This window comes from Dermacentor albipictus, chromosome 9, assembly GCF_038994185.2.
Source record: "Dermacentor albipictus isolate Rhodes 1998 colony chromosome 9, USDA_Dalb.pri_finalv2, whole genome shotgun sequence".
Lineage (NCBI taxonomy): Eukaryota > Metazoa > Arthropoda > Arachnida > Ixodida > Ixodidae > Dermacentor > Dermacentor albipictus.
Window position 1 is genome coordinate 124,519,517 of NC_091829.1, and position 15,474 is coordinate 124,534,990.

The window sequence follows — 15,474 nt, forward strand, 5'->3', positions numbered from 1 at the left end:
GTTAGTAGACAGTTTAGCGTACGCAACTTATAGCGTACGCTATACGCCACTCTAGTGTACGCTAAGCAGCGCACATTTTTTACAGTTTTAGTTGGCCGACGAGATCTTCGGATCTCAGAGGCCATATGCCGTCGTTGCGATTTCCTGACTGTAGCGATAGGTGGTGCTGACATCTTGAATGTTTCTTTCGTTAGGCTTCGATTCATTCGAAACGAGAAGCGATCTCGAAAACACTACAAGGTTATCCATAACACTCTGTCGTTGAAGTGGCCTGAGTTAAAACGAAAGCCATTTACAGAATCATTTTCTACGAAGCGCATTTTACAAAAGCAACACCAAATTCAGTTTGAAGCAGGCAGCTGGGACCGCCGCCATGTTTCACTGAAACTCCGCAAACCACGCAAAGGCACTAATGCTCAATTTGAGAAACAGCGTGTGTACGTTATACGCTATGGGTTCTTTATCATTCTTCGCATGCACAGTGACGACCCGCTGTTTTATAGCGTACTCTTTACTAATACTGTCTTTCTTCAATAAAAATTTTGTTGAGAGTTAGCGCGCTCATCCTGTCTGATTCTAGTCTCCGTCTGTGTCACTTTGCGCAATAATCCAAGATCCTGCTACCGTGTCATCGCTGCCATCACTATCTGATGCAAGCACGGTTGCGACGATCACCTGATCGGTTAGAACACTTAGTTTCCAAATCTACAGTTGTGCGCTTTCTTTCCACCAGCAATGTCGTGCATTGCTGATGATCAGTGAGTGGATCAGCCAGCTTCCATTTCACTGGTGAGAAACCATGTGGCCAGAAACGATTTTGATGCAAGCAATGAAGATGTAAACAAGTGATTAAGCTGTTTGCAGAACTGCACTGAATGAGGAGCCACCGAGCAACATGTGAGCAGTGCAGTTGGCGCGGTACATTTGTGTTTTGGAAGATGGGGCGGCGTAGGCTGTGGGCGCAGCGGAGCTGTGCGCGCAGCCCATTTGTGTTCGGAGGGGTGGAAGGGCAACGGGAGAGAGGCACGCAGAGATGGCTAGAAAATGAGCGCGCGACAGCTGTTGGCGCAGCGGCCCATCGTGCAGCAGCTCGAGTTTCTCGTTTCATTTTTTCCTTTTCAAGGATTTCGCATTTCACTACCTTTCGGCTCGGTCACCCAGCAGTCAGACTTCATCGTTATTACCGATAATGTGACATCGAGCCATTTTAGTAAGCGGGTAATTTCACCATGGAAAACACGGCAATTGTCAGTGCACCAGCTTCTCATTGTTATAACCGATATATTGTTAAAACCGGTATCGTTATAAGTGGGTTCGACTGTAGTGGAACTCAACAGTGTGCAGCCAGTGCAGCTACAGAAGTACAGTGGAGACCAATGTCGCAACAGGTTGTGGTGCATTTGGGAGTGCATTTTAGAACACAGCTCCTGTTCCCGTGATAAGTGTTGACGGTGCAAAGACGCGTTTATAGTCTGACGTTTTCGGCGCGCATCTCTTGCGGCTAGTCACGCTACACCGCTTGCACTGCGACAGCCGAAATGCTATCCCCTCTAGACTTCATGAGCGTGCTGTCGGCTGTTTTCTTTGGAGCATGCGCAGAACAATCCCAAACTCGCATGCCTCTTTGAACACTTTGAATGGCTGTCTGCGACTGTTGGCAAAGCAGCGGGGGCACCTTTTTTCTCTGCACCACACATTGTGGGTTGGTGAAGTCGGCACGACGAATGAGCGGATGGAGCTAGAGCCATCTTGCTGTCGGGCATGTCAGACCACGATGGCGCTGTCCGGTTGCATTGGCTGTGCCTGTGCTTCGAACTGTAGACGTTGCTCTCGTCAAGGTGAAATGACGAGTGCGTGCTCAAGCTACGTTGGACTATATACGCACTTTAACGGAGCCATTTCTTTTTCACTTGACTCATTAGCTTGAATTTTGTATAATTTGAATGCACTGTCGTTTTTTTGCAATAGTCCGTGCGGCACCATGTGCCAGGGGCGTAGCCAGGGGGGGGGCTTATGGGGCTTCAGCCCCCCCCGAAATTTTTTCGTGCTGTCCATGCACCGCCGACCAAAGCGTCCCCCGGCGCGGGAAATCACTCTGGATTTTGTCTAGAATGTCTTTTTGACGCTCGAAAAGACATTTAACCGCGAAGATTGCAAACTCGGGCTGGATTTCGTGGCAACGCCCATACACCGGGAGTCACATAACGCCAAGCAGTCCCATCCGAGCACAAAGTTTCAAGGGCATTTTGATGGTGAGTGGGCTCGCCGCGGCATCTCACTGAGGCCACGGAATCTATGGAGCGCATGGATATCAATTGCGACACTTTATGGGTATATATCTCATAAGCTCTTGATGTGAAAGGTGCATTGACATTTCCAAAGTTGTGCTTTAGATTTTCAATTGCGGAACTTTGTGGGTTTAATGTTGTTATAAACATTTGACGCCAAAGGTCTATTGATTTTTCTAAAGTCTTACATCGGAACATACAACGAGACAAGCCAGATCAACACACTAGCAGACAAGTTGACAAAGCAGGCATCGAGGTCCAATGAGACGAAGCGTTGGGGTGGTTCATTTGTGCCGTCATGTCACATAAAAAAATATGAACATTTTTTTTTTAACCTACGCCAGAACATCCATGTCAAGACACTAAAGCCAGCCAAAGTAACTACATTCTTATTTATTTTTTCTACTTTGACTTTTATTCGCGAGAACACATTGAGCCTCTTCATTTTTTTTTTTTTTTGGTCTCGCTACCCTACCCGCGGGCTGCCAGATCCAGCCAGAGCGCATACGTTTTTCTCGTATGGCCCCGACCACCGTGCGGTGCACTTCAGTGCGCGTTCGGTTTGCTCTGGCCGAGTGGATTTTCACCGGACAGAGTTTTGGACGCTTTCTGGCTAGCAGACGACAAAAAAAAAAAAACAATGGTCGCTCGCCGCCATCACCGTAGGGACTCGAAGGATTGCACCGCATTCCTTGAGCGGAACCTATCCGGAAAGTCTTGTTTCGCCGCTGTAGGATACTGAGCAGTATGCGTCTGGTTCTCAGTGGACCAAGCGTCTCATGTTTTCTTCGGTATTCCTTCCGTAGCCCCATTACGTGCCCGAAGTAGGCATTAGATTCTAGCCAACATACTTTCCTATGCGTTTTTTTTTTCATTTCGTTGCCTCCGCCTCACAGAAAAAAAGTACATTGTTGCGGCGCAGCGAATTGTCGCATGGTAAAAGTTCGATTTTGATACTTCTTTTGGGGAAAGTAATGGGCGACGGGACGCTTCAGTTGCCGGATACGTTTATTATATTATTGCGAAAGCAATTATATGGACACTCCAGGCGCATTCCTGCCATCGCCCTCATCTTTCGTATAAAGTCCAAGGGTGATAACATCGTGACCACGCGCTGCATACTGTATGTGCGAGTGAAAGCGTAGGAGGGGAGGTTGAATAGGTGAGCCGACGATGGTGGCTCAGTCTTGTGTGTGCAGAGGAGGAAAGCGGGGAGCAAGCGCGCCGCCTTCCGTCGCGCGCAATACATCGGGGGGAGTGGATGCAATGGGGGCGGAATCTAGGATTCTGTGAATCTATGATTGTGCAACATGTTTATTTGCCTTGTTTGATGCATTATATACAGTTACTTCTTCTTACATACATGGACACATTGGAGACTTATACGTATACTTAAATATCTTATCGCGAGGTTTTGTATATACATGCAGTGAACTTTGTTTCCAGTGACACTTTTTTGTCCTTTATCAAGCCGTATTTTCGCATTTGTATATCCCATTGTATCTTTGCATTTCTAATGTACGAGGGCGAGTCAAATGGAAGTGAGCCTACCCTAACCGCGCAATAATGGTTCGGTTCATTATCTGCGAGGCATGCGCGTAGGAGAACGGCATGTCTCATTTACAAAAGTGACGCGCAGGTGTGAAGATAAATGTTCTTTAATGCTCTCATACACTGGGTTGAATATGGTTGTGTCACATAATGGAAACTTCAAAAGTTGAACAGCTCGGTGTCGCGAAGTTTTTGACAGCTGAAGGTGTTTCCAAAACAAAAATTATTCACCATATGACTGCCGTGTACGTTGAACACTGCATTTCATTGACCACTGTGAAGCGTTGGAGCAAACGGTTCAAAGGACGTTGCAAAGACATTCCAAGACCGGGCCAAAACCATCGTGCAATCACCCCCCACACAATTTTAAAGGTTCATGAGCTGCTGAAACAAGAACGGAGGGTAAGCATCGATGAACTGGCAGACCGTCTGAACATCAGTCACGGTTCGGTTCACGCCATAATTCATGAGCTTCTCGGTTATCGGCTCTTTGGTGCGCAATGGATCCCCAAGATTTTTATCCATCGCGAGAAGACGGAGAAGTTTCGCGCTGCCCTGACTCATCTGATCGGGTATCACAATGTGCATGACGACTTCTTGTTTGCAACTGTGATCGGGGACGAACCTTGGTGCCACTACTACGAGCCTGAAACACGACGACAAAGCTTACAGTGAAAACATTCGAATTTACCACGCCCAAAGAACGTAAAGGTTATCATTTCCGCTGGAAAGGTGTTGTTGACTTTTTTTTTTCGATCGACAGGGTCCATTACTGATAGAATTTGTTAAATCTTGAGAGGCTATCAATTCTTTCCGATATTGTGAAACGCCAGAACGGCAGCGTGTCGCAATCAAGAACGAACAACGTGGAAAATTGACGAATGGGGTCATCTTGTTCCACGACAATGCCTGTCCCCACGTCGCTTATGTGGTTAATACAAAACTGGCAAAGTTCAAGTGGGAAACGCTGCAACATCCGCCATACAGCTCAGACCTGTCACCTTGCGACTTTTACATTTTGGGGCAACCGAAAAAACAGCTCAAGGGAACCAGATACAGACTTTTTGAAGCAGCAACCCAAGGAGTTTTATAAGACGGGAATCACGCAACTCGTTAGTCAATAGGACAAATGTCTAAATTCTCATGAAGACTACTTTTGAATAAAGTACCCCGTTGTTGGCTCATTCATTTGACTTGCCCTCATATATCTTGCAGAACTCCTGCTTTTTATACGTGCTCTCTGTCGCGACTATAACTTCGGTGCAATTACTCACAATACACGACAAGGGACAGCTACTCCTGCGTAATACATTGGAACAAACGACAGTGTCAATGAGATTTTTCACTGGCCATTGCATATATACAAGAATGTAAGCATGGTTCTTGAATGACAAAGTTTCATTAACATATTTGTCCTCAACTTGTTCAGTTCATTGCCTTTTAATTTTTCATATCAGCGGCATGCACTGCTTTCCTGGTTTCGAACTGATATAGTTCTGAAGTTCGTGTGATATTTTCTTTACTTAAAAAATAGACAAAAAACATGGAAGCATTGACGTCAGTTATGTTGGGCACAATTTTTGGCACATACGAGCATAATATTTTATGAAAAAATACATATTTTACTTGTATTTACACTGCGTAGCTTTCAAGAATTCTTTTGCAGCATCTTTGGCAATGACAATGCAGTTATTATTCATGTATTCGATCCCTCGATAAATTGTTTAAGAGGAAGCTTTAGCTCTGGCTCAATCCGACGCGGCCTATTCAAATACTTGTAAAACGCAGAAACGCTTTTCTGAGATAACCCTGCTAATTGCTTTTATTGAAATTGCTTGCATTTGAGAGAGAAAGTTAAATCCTAGTGTCTGTTGGAAACAGAACTTCGATTTAGGGCCTGAATTTTGTTTAATATGTTTTGGAAAATTCGAAAGTTAGAAAAAATAGAAGCACCACGTTTACAAGCTAATAGCTATGCATGAAGAACAGATATTGTGGTTCTGTAAACGGCATTTATTATAACAGTCAAAGCGGACAAGTTTGCTGTGTCAATTTGTATCCCACGTGAATTGGTTACGTTGTGTACAAGGGTTCTGCAAAAGCCGTATTTCCACAATACTAAATTTTTTTGAGATTCATGTGTAACATTTCTATTTTGTCCGCTGTAGATGTACTATTAGATGCAATTCACAGAATTGTGATATCACTTTTCATTGTTGAGTCACGGAGTTTTAAACTTGATAGTTTCGTTTCCTGAAAATTTTCAGTTTTGGCCAATTTTTAATAAATAATTGAACACCTAAATGAAAAATTTGAAGCCAGTAGTCACTAGAATTAAACTTTTCTTTTAAATGCAATAAACCTCCTCAAATTTGGTGAAGTGGTTGCAGGGAAAAACGAATTCCCCTTCTACATGTATTAAATAGGAGCACCCGAGCTAAAGCTTCCTCTTAAGAAGGAGGCTGAGCTGCAACCTGCAGCTACGTATATATATATATATATATATATGTATATATATATATATATATATATTGTTACAAGCACGGGGAAAAGGGGTTTATTGAGGCGTGCGAGAGCAGGAACGGCAGGCTACGAAGAACAGGAATGGCCGCTGCACAGTCTTCGTTCTCCTCTTCCCTTCTCTTCTTGATTCCCGCGTCCCTTTGACGCGCTTGGACGTAACATACCTCCCCTCGCAGACAAAGCCCCCTGGGCGAGTCAACTAGCTTGTCGTGGCGTGCATGATTTTAACCGTGCGACATGTGCGACTTGTGTCCTAGCAGAACGTCTACCAGTGTTCGTGAGGCGCGCGAGAGTATAGTTCACTTCGCTGACTTTGTCGATGACAACATACGGTCCATCATAGTTTGCCAGCAGCTTTTGACACAAACCGCGCTTCCTTGTGGGAGTCCAAAGCCAAACGAGATCACCAGGGTTATATGTAACAGGCCGATGTCGTGCGTCGTAGCGGGCTTTGGAGTTTTCTTGTGATGCCAAAGTCCGAAGACGCGCAAGTCTCCGAGCCTCTTCAGCAAGGCACAGCGTATCGGCGACCGTAGGATTGTCGTGGTGGTAAAAAGGGAGGACAGTGTCGAGCGTATACTGGGGCGGCCGAGCATATAGAAGGAAGAAGGGGCTGTAGCCGGTTGTCTCGTGCTTGGCGGTGTTGTATGCGTAAGTAATAAACGGTAGAACTTCATCCCAATTCTTGTGATCGGACGCAACATACATGGAAAGCATATTTGTGATCGTTCGATTAGTGCGCTCAGTGAGGCCATTCGTTTGCGGATGATACGGCGTCGAGTGCCTGAGGTGCGAGTTACACAAACGCACAAGCTCTTCCACTATATCCGCCGTGAATTGACGTCCCCGGTCGCTTATGATAACACCAGGTGGTCCATGTCGTAGAACAATAGCGTGAAGTAAGAAAAGCGACACTTCGGTGGCAGTTGCTGATGGTATAGCCGCCGTCTCGCAATAGCGTGTGAAATAGTCGGCGCAGACAATTATCCAGCGGTTCCCCTTAGATGACTTTGGAAAAGGGCCTAACAGATCAATTCCAACTTGCCGAAAGGGCGAGCTAGAAAGCGGCACAGGTTGAAGGAGACCAGATGGGGCAGTGGTTGGGCGTTTACGACGTTGGCACTGTATGCAGCTGGCGACATAAAACTCAACCGAATGTCGCATCCGGGGCCAGTAAAAGCGTTCTTGAATGCGATAAAGTGTGCGCACAGTGCCTAAGTGCCCGGAGGTAGGGTCATCGTGCATAGCCTGAAGGATTGCTGGCCGGAGACGCTCCGGCACCACTAGAAGGAAGCGTGCACCCGTGCTTGAGTAGTTCCTTTTGTACAGGAGCCCGTCACGTACACAGTAGCTGCTTGTTGCACTTGAATGGGCAGAAGTAAAGAGTGGCTCCAATTTAGTGTCTGTCCGTTGTTCCGTTTTGAACGCATCAATATCTGGAAAAGCGGGTGTCACAGAAGCGACGAGATGATCAAAATCGTCTGCGTCGCAGTCCGTCGTGGCAAGCGGCATACGGGAAAGGCAGTCTGCGTCAGCGTGTTTTCGGCCACTCTTGTAGGAAACAGTGAAGTTATATTCCTGCAACCTCAAAGCCCAGCGCGCAAGGCGACCACAAGGGTCGCGAAGGTTGACGAGCCAGCACAGGGAATGGTGGTCTGTGACGACTTGGAATGGGCGTCCGTACAAGTACGAGCGAAATCGCTGAACCGCAAAGATTACAGCGAGGCATTCTTGCTCTGTCACCGTGTAATTTCGTTCAGGTTTGCTTAATGAGCGGCTTGCATAAGCAATCACGTGCTGACGGTCGTCATAGCGTTGGACCAATACGGCACCCAGACCAACGCCACTAGCATCTGTGTGGATTTCTGTCGGCGCAGTAGGATTGAAGTGGCGAAGGATAGGTCGGGAGGTCAGCAGGAACTTCAACTGACGAAATGCAGAATCGCACTCGGGTGTCCACTCAAACCGGGCGTCTTTATGTAGCAGATTTGTCAGAGGATAAGCGACGTCAGCAAAACCAGGAATAAATCGGCGAAAGTAAGAGCAAAGACCCAGAAAACTACGAAGTTGCTTCACTGACTGCGGTGCACTGAATGCCTCGACAGCTGCCGTCTTGAGGGGATCAGGCCGGATACCGTCTTTGTCAACAAGATGACCCAGCACAAGGGTTTGACGGTCACCAAAGTTACATTTCTTGGAGTTCAGAACCAGGCCAGCGTTTTTGATGCAGTCGAGGACAATATCCAGGCGCGTATTGTGCTCATTGAATGTGCGCCCGAATATAACAACGTCGTCAAGATAGCACATACAGATGTTCCACTTTAACCCACGCAGAATTGTGTCCATGAACCTTTCAAAGGTTGCTGGAGCGTTGCACAACCCAAATGGCATCACATTGAATTCGAATAATCCATCCGGGGTTATGAAGGCTGTTTTCTCCTTGTCTGCCGGGTGTATCAGGATTTGCCAATATCCTGAGCGCAGGTCCACTGAAGAAAAATAAGAGGCCGAATGCAGGCAATCAATTGCATCATCAATCCGGGGCAGGGGGTAGACATCCTTCTTAGTCACGGCGTTTAATCTTCGATAATCGACGCAAAATCTCCAGCTACCGTCTTTCTTTCTGACAAGTATGACCGGAGCTGCCCAAGGACTCGAGGACTCTTGTATTATTCCATTTTTCATCATGTCACTCACTTGTTCCCCGATTATCTTCCGCTCGTTAGGCGACACGCGATAAGGCTTTTGCCTGATCGGGCGCGCAGATCCCGTATCGATAGTATGGCGTGTTCGTGACTCGGGAATCGAGAACGCTTTGTCCGGCTGCGCAAAGTCAAACACTGACAGATGCTTAGAAAGCGTATCCACCAAGGTATGGCGCTCCCTTGTGCTGAGTGACTTGTTTATCATAGACAGAAGCTTTTTGTCTGAAACGTGGCGAAGGTCAGCAGGTTCACACGGTGGATCTGTTAGTACGGCTACGGACGAAGACGTGTATTCTGTAAAGTAGGCGAGTTTCAAGCCGTCTGGAAGCAGGACAGGTTCTGCTGAGCAGTTGGCCGTCCACAAGCCAGCACGCCCGTTGCCAATAGAAACCACACAATGAGGGACAAAAACGTTCTTCTTCATACAATTTAGAAGCATTGGCTCTACGGAGGCATCGAAACTGTCTGGAACTTCACCGCGACACACAACCGGCACGCACACAGAGGTGGACGCAGGCACAACAGTATCTGCAGATACACAAAGTTCACCTTGACTGCAAGTCTCCTCTAAGAGCCCGGACGAAACATGGCCATCGACGCAAACTTCCCCCGTGCGACAATCGACGGTCGCACCACACTGTCGCAAAAAGTCGATGCCCAAAATCACTTCGTGCGTCGATCGGGGAATAACTACAAACTCTGTCGCGAAAACTCCACCAGCCAAGGATACGTCAGCAGTGCACACACAAACAGGGCGCAACGAGTCGCCGCTCACTCCACAAAACGTTGCAGCCTGGTCCCACCGAAATACAACTTTACGCCCCAACCGACCTTTAAAACCGAGACTCATTACGGATACAGTTGCTCCGGTATCCACTAAAGCCATTGTAGAAACACCATCAACAAGTACATGCACTTTGTTCTTAATCATAGCAACTGCAGGGGGCATTTCTGTCGATAGCACGTGTCGAGCGACCTCACCCCCATCGGCCGCGCTAGCTAGTTTTCCGGTTGTGAAGGCGAGGCGGAGCGGCGCACTGGCGATGGATATTGACGTAAACGTGGCGCACGAGAAGTTGGCGGTGGTGTCAAACTCCTGTCAGATGCCGGCGAGCGGCTCCGGAAGCTTCTCTCCCAGTAATCGTTGTCGGGAGGGACGCCAGCTGACCAAGAGGTGGTGTACGGCTGTTGAGTAGTCCTCGTAGGAGGTGTGGGCCTTGTTGAAGATCCGGATCGACCATTCCACGTTGTTGGGCGACGATTGCAAAACCTCGCTATGTGGCCCGCGACACCGCATTGGAAACACACCGGCAGATGCCTCAAATTGCGATGTTCTTCCATGTAGTCGCGCATGTTGCTGTCGACTGCACAGACAGCAGGTGGGTGACATTCATCATGGCTAGGCATCGGCCGCTGGGAGGCGTGCGTGTGGCGTGGGCGTTGGTCGTAGTCATGACCTTGATAGCTCATGGTCCCTCTCGTTTGTGGGGTAGACCTATACTCGATGGACGCTGAGTGAACCGTGGGTTGCCATGATGTCGAAACGGCCGTGTTTCTCGTCTCGTGTGGTGAGTACGCGCCAGTGATGCCGGGTGTGCAACGGTACATCTCTTCTTGATGGAGCAACTCTTCGCGAACAATCTGCCGTATAGTGGATGGAAGGTCAACACACGAGCTCGGCTCTACACTTGCCACCGTCGTGACATTAGCCAGGCGACCAAACTTCGGTATTATCCGTCGCATCTTCAGCGTCTCAAAGGTCCTGCAGTGGCGAATGACGTCAGACACGGAATCCAAACTTTCCTTGCCGATCAAAAAATTGTAGACGTCTTCGGCTATTCCTTTTAACAAATGTCCAACTTTGTCATCTTCAGACATTTGAGAGTTGACTATTTTACACAGTTTCAGCACTTCTTCAATATAAGTCGTACATGTCTCGCCGGGAATCTGAGCTCTTTGCGAAAGCGTCTGTTCAGCGCGTTTCTTTTTTGCGCTAGAGTCTCCAAAACACGCTCTGATCTCCTCGACGAAAAGCTCCCATGAAGTGAGCGTGTCTTCGTGATTCTCATACCAGACGAGCGCTGTGTCGGTGAGGGAAAACACTACGTTGGACAATTGTGCGGTCGAGTTCCAACCGTTAGATCGGCTCACCCTTCGGTAGTTCGTGAGCCACTCGTTGACATCTTCTCCGGCTTTTCCTCCGAATGTGAGTGGCACCCGGTAGTACTGCCACGGAACACCAGGTGTTGACCTTGAAGCCGCGTCAGATCCTTCGGGAATCTGGCAGGCGTATTCAGGCATGGCAGGTGAGGGTGGCGGAAGTCCGGCAAGTCGACGGCTTCGGCGAAGTTGTAGCAGCGTAGGCTCCGTGGTTACGAGGTGTACCCCGCACCTCCACCAATTTGTTACAAGCACGGGGAAAAGGGGTTTATTGAGGCGTGCGAGAGCAGGAACGGCAGGCTACGAAGAACAGGAATGGCCGCTGCACAGTCTTCGTTCTCCTCTTCCCTTCTCTTCTTGATTCCCGCGTCCCTTTGACGCGCTTGGACGTAACAATATATATATAGCCAGTGGCGTAGCCCCCCCCGAACAAAATTTCTGGCTACGCCACTGCCATGTGCACTGCACCTGTTTCAGTGATTTGGGATAACCATCTATGTCTTTCGACCGTGGGAAGCTCAAGTGTTCCTGTTTACACGGCCCTATGTGGTCTGAGTTGGCAAGAATGCAGCACCGTCATGTGCTGCCACCACGCATTGTTGCAAAGGATCAGCAGTTACTACACCATTGTCAGGAGATCACGGTTCGGCGATGCTTTGCTTGTGTGTTGCCCATTGCTGATAATGGTTTGGAGTGGCATTTTACCTTTTGAACATCTCATTTTATTTGCCTGAAGTGACATAGATTACAATTTTACAGCTCTTGTGTGACTGACGCGTGTTCGTAATGCCAAGACCATCATGTCTGAGACTTTCACAGAATAGTAGCATGCCACAGTAGTTTTCAAAGTTTACGCTTTCAGCCAATTAGAAAGCTTCAATCTCTTATTCAGAATATAGTCATGTTTTGCTGGTAGTAAAATGTATCACAAGCTCTCAAACAAAAAATGACGCCTGTGCTTGCAGTTTCGAAATTACAGTTGATGGAACTGGGCGCCGTTTCGAAACAGCTATACGCCGCCACCTTTCATTCCTGAGATGGACGTTTCTAACAGAAATGCACAGCTAGGCACGGAAAAGCGGCAGGAAAAAACATGACACTGAAAATCTAGTTTTCAGACCAAAGTACTGCAAATTAAAACTGCTGACGTCAGTTTCAGTACAGTTAATTTTTGAGCATGTTTAAGGGCGAGTCCATATATAATGAACTAAGCATGTAACAGCTGCTTTTTGTAGAACTATCGAGTTCGTTATTAACAGGTTTGGCTGTATAAGCACAAAACACAGAAATAGGCATCTATAGGCACTATAAAATGAGTGCTAAACCACTTCTTAACCCGTAATTTATGCTTATACGTGAAAAGGGCGGAGCCTTCACATGCGGGAACAAATAGACATTTGCCTGTAATGAGGTCTCTAGTAATGACATATTAACTGATCAGTTGTGTGCAGTAGTCAGTTGAGTTTATCATTTATGTCGGTGCATCTGTTGCAGATGCATAATAAGAATGTGTTCAGCACTATGCAATCTGAAACTTGCCTGAGATTTGAATCAACATCCCTGAAATCTGTCACAAAATACATTTGGTGTTCCAAAAACTTTTGCCCTGGAGTGTGTGCTAGAAAGGTTTTGTGGGAAAATGCTACTGCGAATGTCAAAGCATTTTTTGTATGTTTACGGAGATATATTTTGAAGCTCAAGCTGCTGAAAGGCTTGTGAATATACTGAATGGCCATGAATGACTGGCTTGAATTCTGCAGTAGCAACACATGCACTAAAATAATTTATTTGAAGACTCACCAGTGGCAGTTAGATTTATAATATGTGATTATCAGATATTTCTAGGATGTCAGTGGACATGAGCATGTATTGATTAAAATAGACACGATTGTCTCGACTGCTCTGTCTTAAAAATAATTGGATCTTGTTCATTATAAGAGGTAGTATGACAATCGTACCGGGTAAAAAATTCAAATTGAGGTGGGTTTTGCTATTAGAATATTCATTAGAGTTATCTTAGGTAGTGTTCGTGTTTTTCTGTGTGTGTTATCAGTGCATATTGACAACCCTTGTGTAAAAAACCATGACTGGGGTTGTTAAAGTATTGAACTGATTTCTCACACCCTTTCCTGCCAGGCGTGGTCAAAGGGGGGTGAAGCTGAGGCAAACATGACTGAGGGTGATGTGGTCATTCGGGACGGTGAGCTTCTCTGTGGCATCCTTGACAAGGCCCACTATGGTCCAACCCAGTTTGGTCTGGTGCATGTCTGCTACGAGGTAAGTGGTATTTTTGTGTCTCTCTTGCAAGCACGCCTTTTTGGTGAATGTGCAGACCAGGGTTGTAACAGAACAGATAACTAGACTGAAAAGGCAGCCATCACCGTTTATTTCAGCTCATCCAAGCCCCCCACTTCTTCGTCTTCGGAATCGCCTTTCTCGCTTTTTCACCTTTTTTGGCTAGGTTACACTTCCCCACTTTTCTGCGTCACTCCTCCTGGGGTGATAACGAAGAATGTTGCTTATGGCCGCAAACACCAGCTGTCCATTATTTATGTACCCCACAGTCTCGAGTACACCTTGTTGCACCGATAACTTCACTACTTCAAAAAGGTCCAAGAATCTTTGTTTCACTGGCCGGTAGTCCTTTTCCAATGAGCACAAGGTCTTGTAGTCCAACATCTGGTGTATGGCCTTGGCGCCGCTTGTCAGAGCGAAACTTCATGGTGTTTCTATATCTGTATTGCTCCTCAGATGTTTTGCAACGCTCAATTAGCATTAGCCTGTCTGCAATTCCAAGCTCTTCGTCTGCGCTTAGCTTTGGAACCTCACCATAGGCAACCAAATACGGACTGCTCCCAAAACTGCTTCTATGAGTCCTGTTATGATGAGCCACAGCCGCTTCTAGGCAACATTTCCAGCCGCTGTTAAAATTTGGAGACATCGACATGAATTGTTTCAAATCGCGTATCACTTCTCGCATATCTTCACATGATGAGGCAGCACTATCTGCAATCAGAAATTTCTCCATCAAAACACCACTCGTTTCATCGTCAGTAGTGACATGCTTCCAGAGCTCAGCAATGTCAGTGGTGGAACCATGTTGGATCCAGGGGTTTCGCCCAGTCGCACAACGCCCACCTTTTCCGTTGATCGGCATGGCCCCTGTTTGCTGCGGCCATGATCATGGCACTCCTGTGTGAGCTCACACTTTGGGCTTTGCAAAATTTGCAGCTTCGTCTCAAGCGGTACAACATTGCGCTTTGTCAGTGCCATGCACTGCTGCTTCTGCTGCGTATTTCCGTGCTCGCTGAGAAGGGGGCAAAGGGGGGGTGCCGCTTCGCTTCATGCCTTTTTTTTTTCTCTCCTCACGTGTAGCTTGATTGTGGGCGACGTGGACCATAGGGGGCTACGCCATCTTGTGGCACCAGGCGGAATGCACTGTGGGGTTGATGGCGGCTGAGACGAACGTGCATAGACAAACGTATCACCCCCTCTCAGCCTTGTTCGTTTAAGGGGAACTTAGGAATGCAAATTTAACAATCATTCTGCATGAAAAACGTTGGCCAGAAGGCAAAATTTTGGTTGTTATATCCGATATGCGATGAATAACTTATCTATATATATGTTTCTTTTTTCTCATAGCCCTAATGTATAAGTTAATCTTCTTAAGTCGCCTCATAGTTATAACCGATATATCTATATTGCTGCGACGCTATCTGTGCCCAACCACGCAGACGCCGAAGATGATGACCTCGAGTGTGCAAACGAAGGGCTAGAGAAGAAGCCTGAACTGAGCGCTGGTTCTAATAGTCTCAATTAAAATACCGCTCTCCTCTCTTGTCTCAAGTGAGCCGTGACACTGTTGGACGTGCTGGGTATCACATCATCGCCTAATGATAGGGACGACTCCTGCGGGTAGCCCTGCATCCAGCCCTTCAAGACACCCTCCAAGCGTCGAGACATCTAAGCATGCACCGTGCAAGTAATTCTGGGCATAGACCTGCAAGGTCTATGCCCAGAATTTGGTCTCTTGCAAGGAAGTTTGTCAGCGACCTCACCGACTCAGGAAATGGCACTTGCAAGTCCAACACAGGTGACTGTTCAAAACAATCTAGTCCCCACAGGCTTCCACGGTGACACGTATGAAGACGCCGAAGACTAGCTGGACCAATACGAACGCAATACAAATCATGAGCAATACGAAATCACGAGGCACATTTGACAATGTGGGATGAATTTTGCCATCG

The 15,474-nt window shown here is 47.1% G+C and overlaps 1 protein-coding gene across 1 annotated transcript in view; it reads left to right on the plus strand.

Annotated features, from left to right (window-relative positions):
* The window catches only part of Polr1A (RNA polymerase I subunit RpI1), a 304,676-nt gene that overhangs the window by 134,018 nt on the left and 155,184 nt on the right, over positions 1–15,474 (plus strand). The window contains exon 13 of the mRNA XM_065452564.2: positions 13,364–13,504. Within this exon, the coding sequence (XP_065308636.2) occupies positions 13,364–13,504 (141 nt within the window). The remainder of the gene's footprint in view (positions 1–13,363; positions 13,505–15,474) is intronic.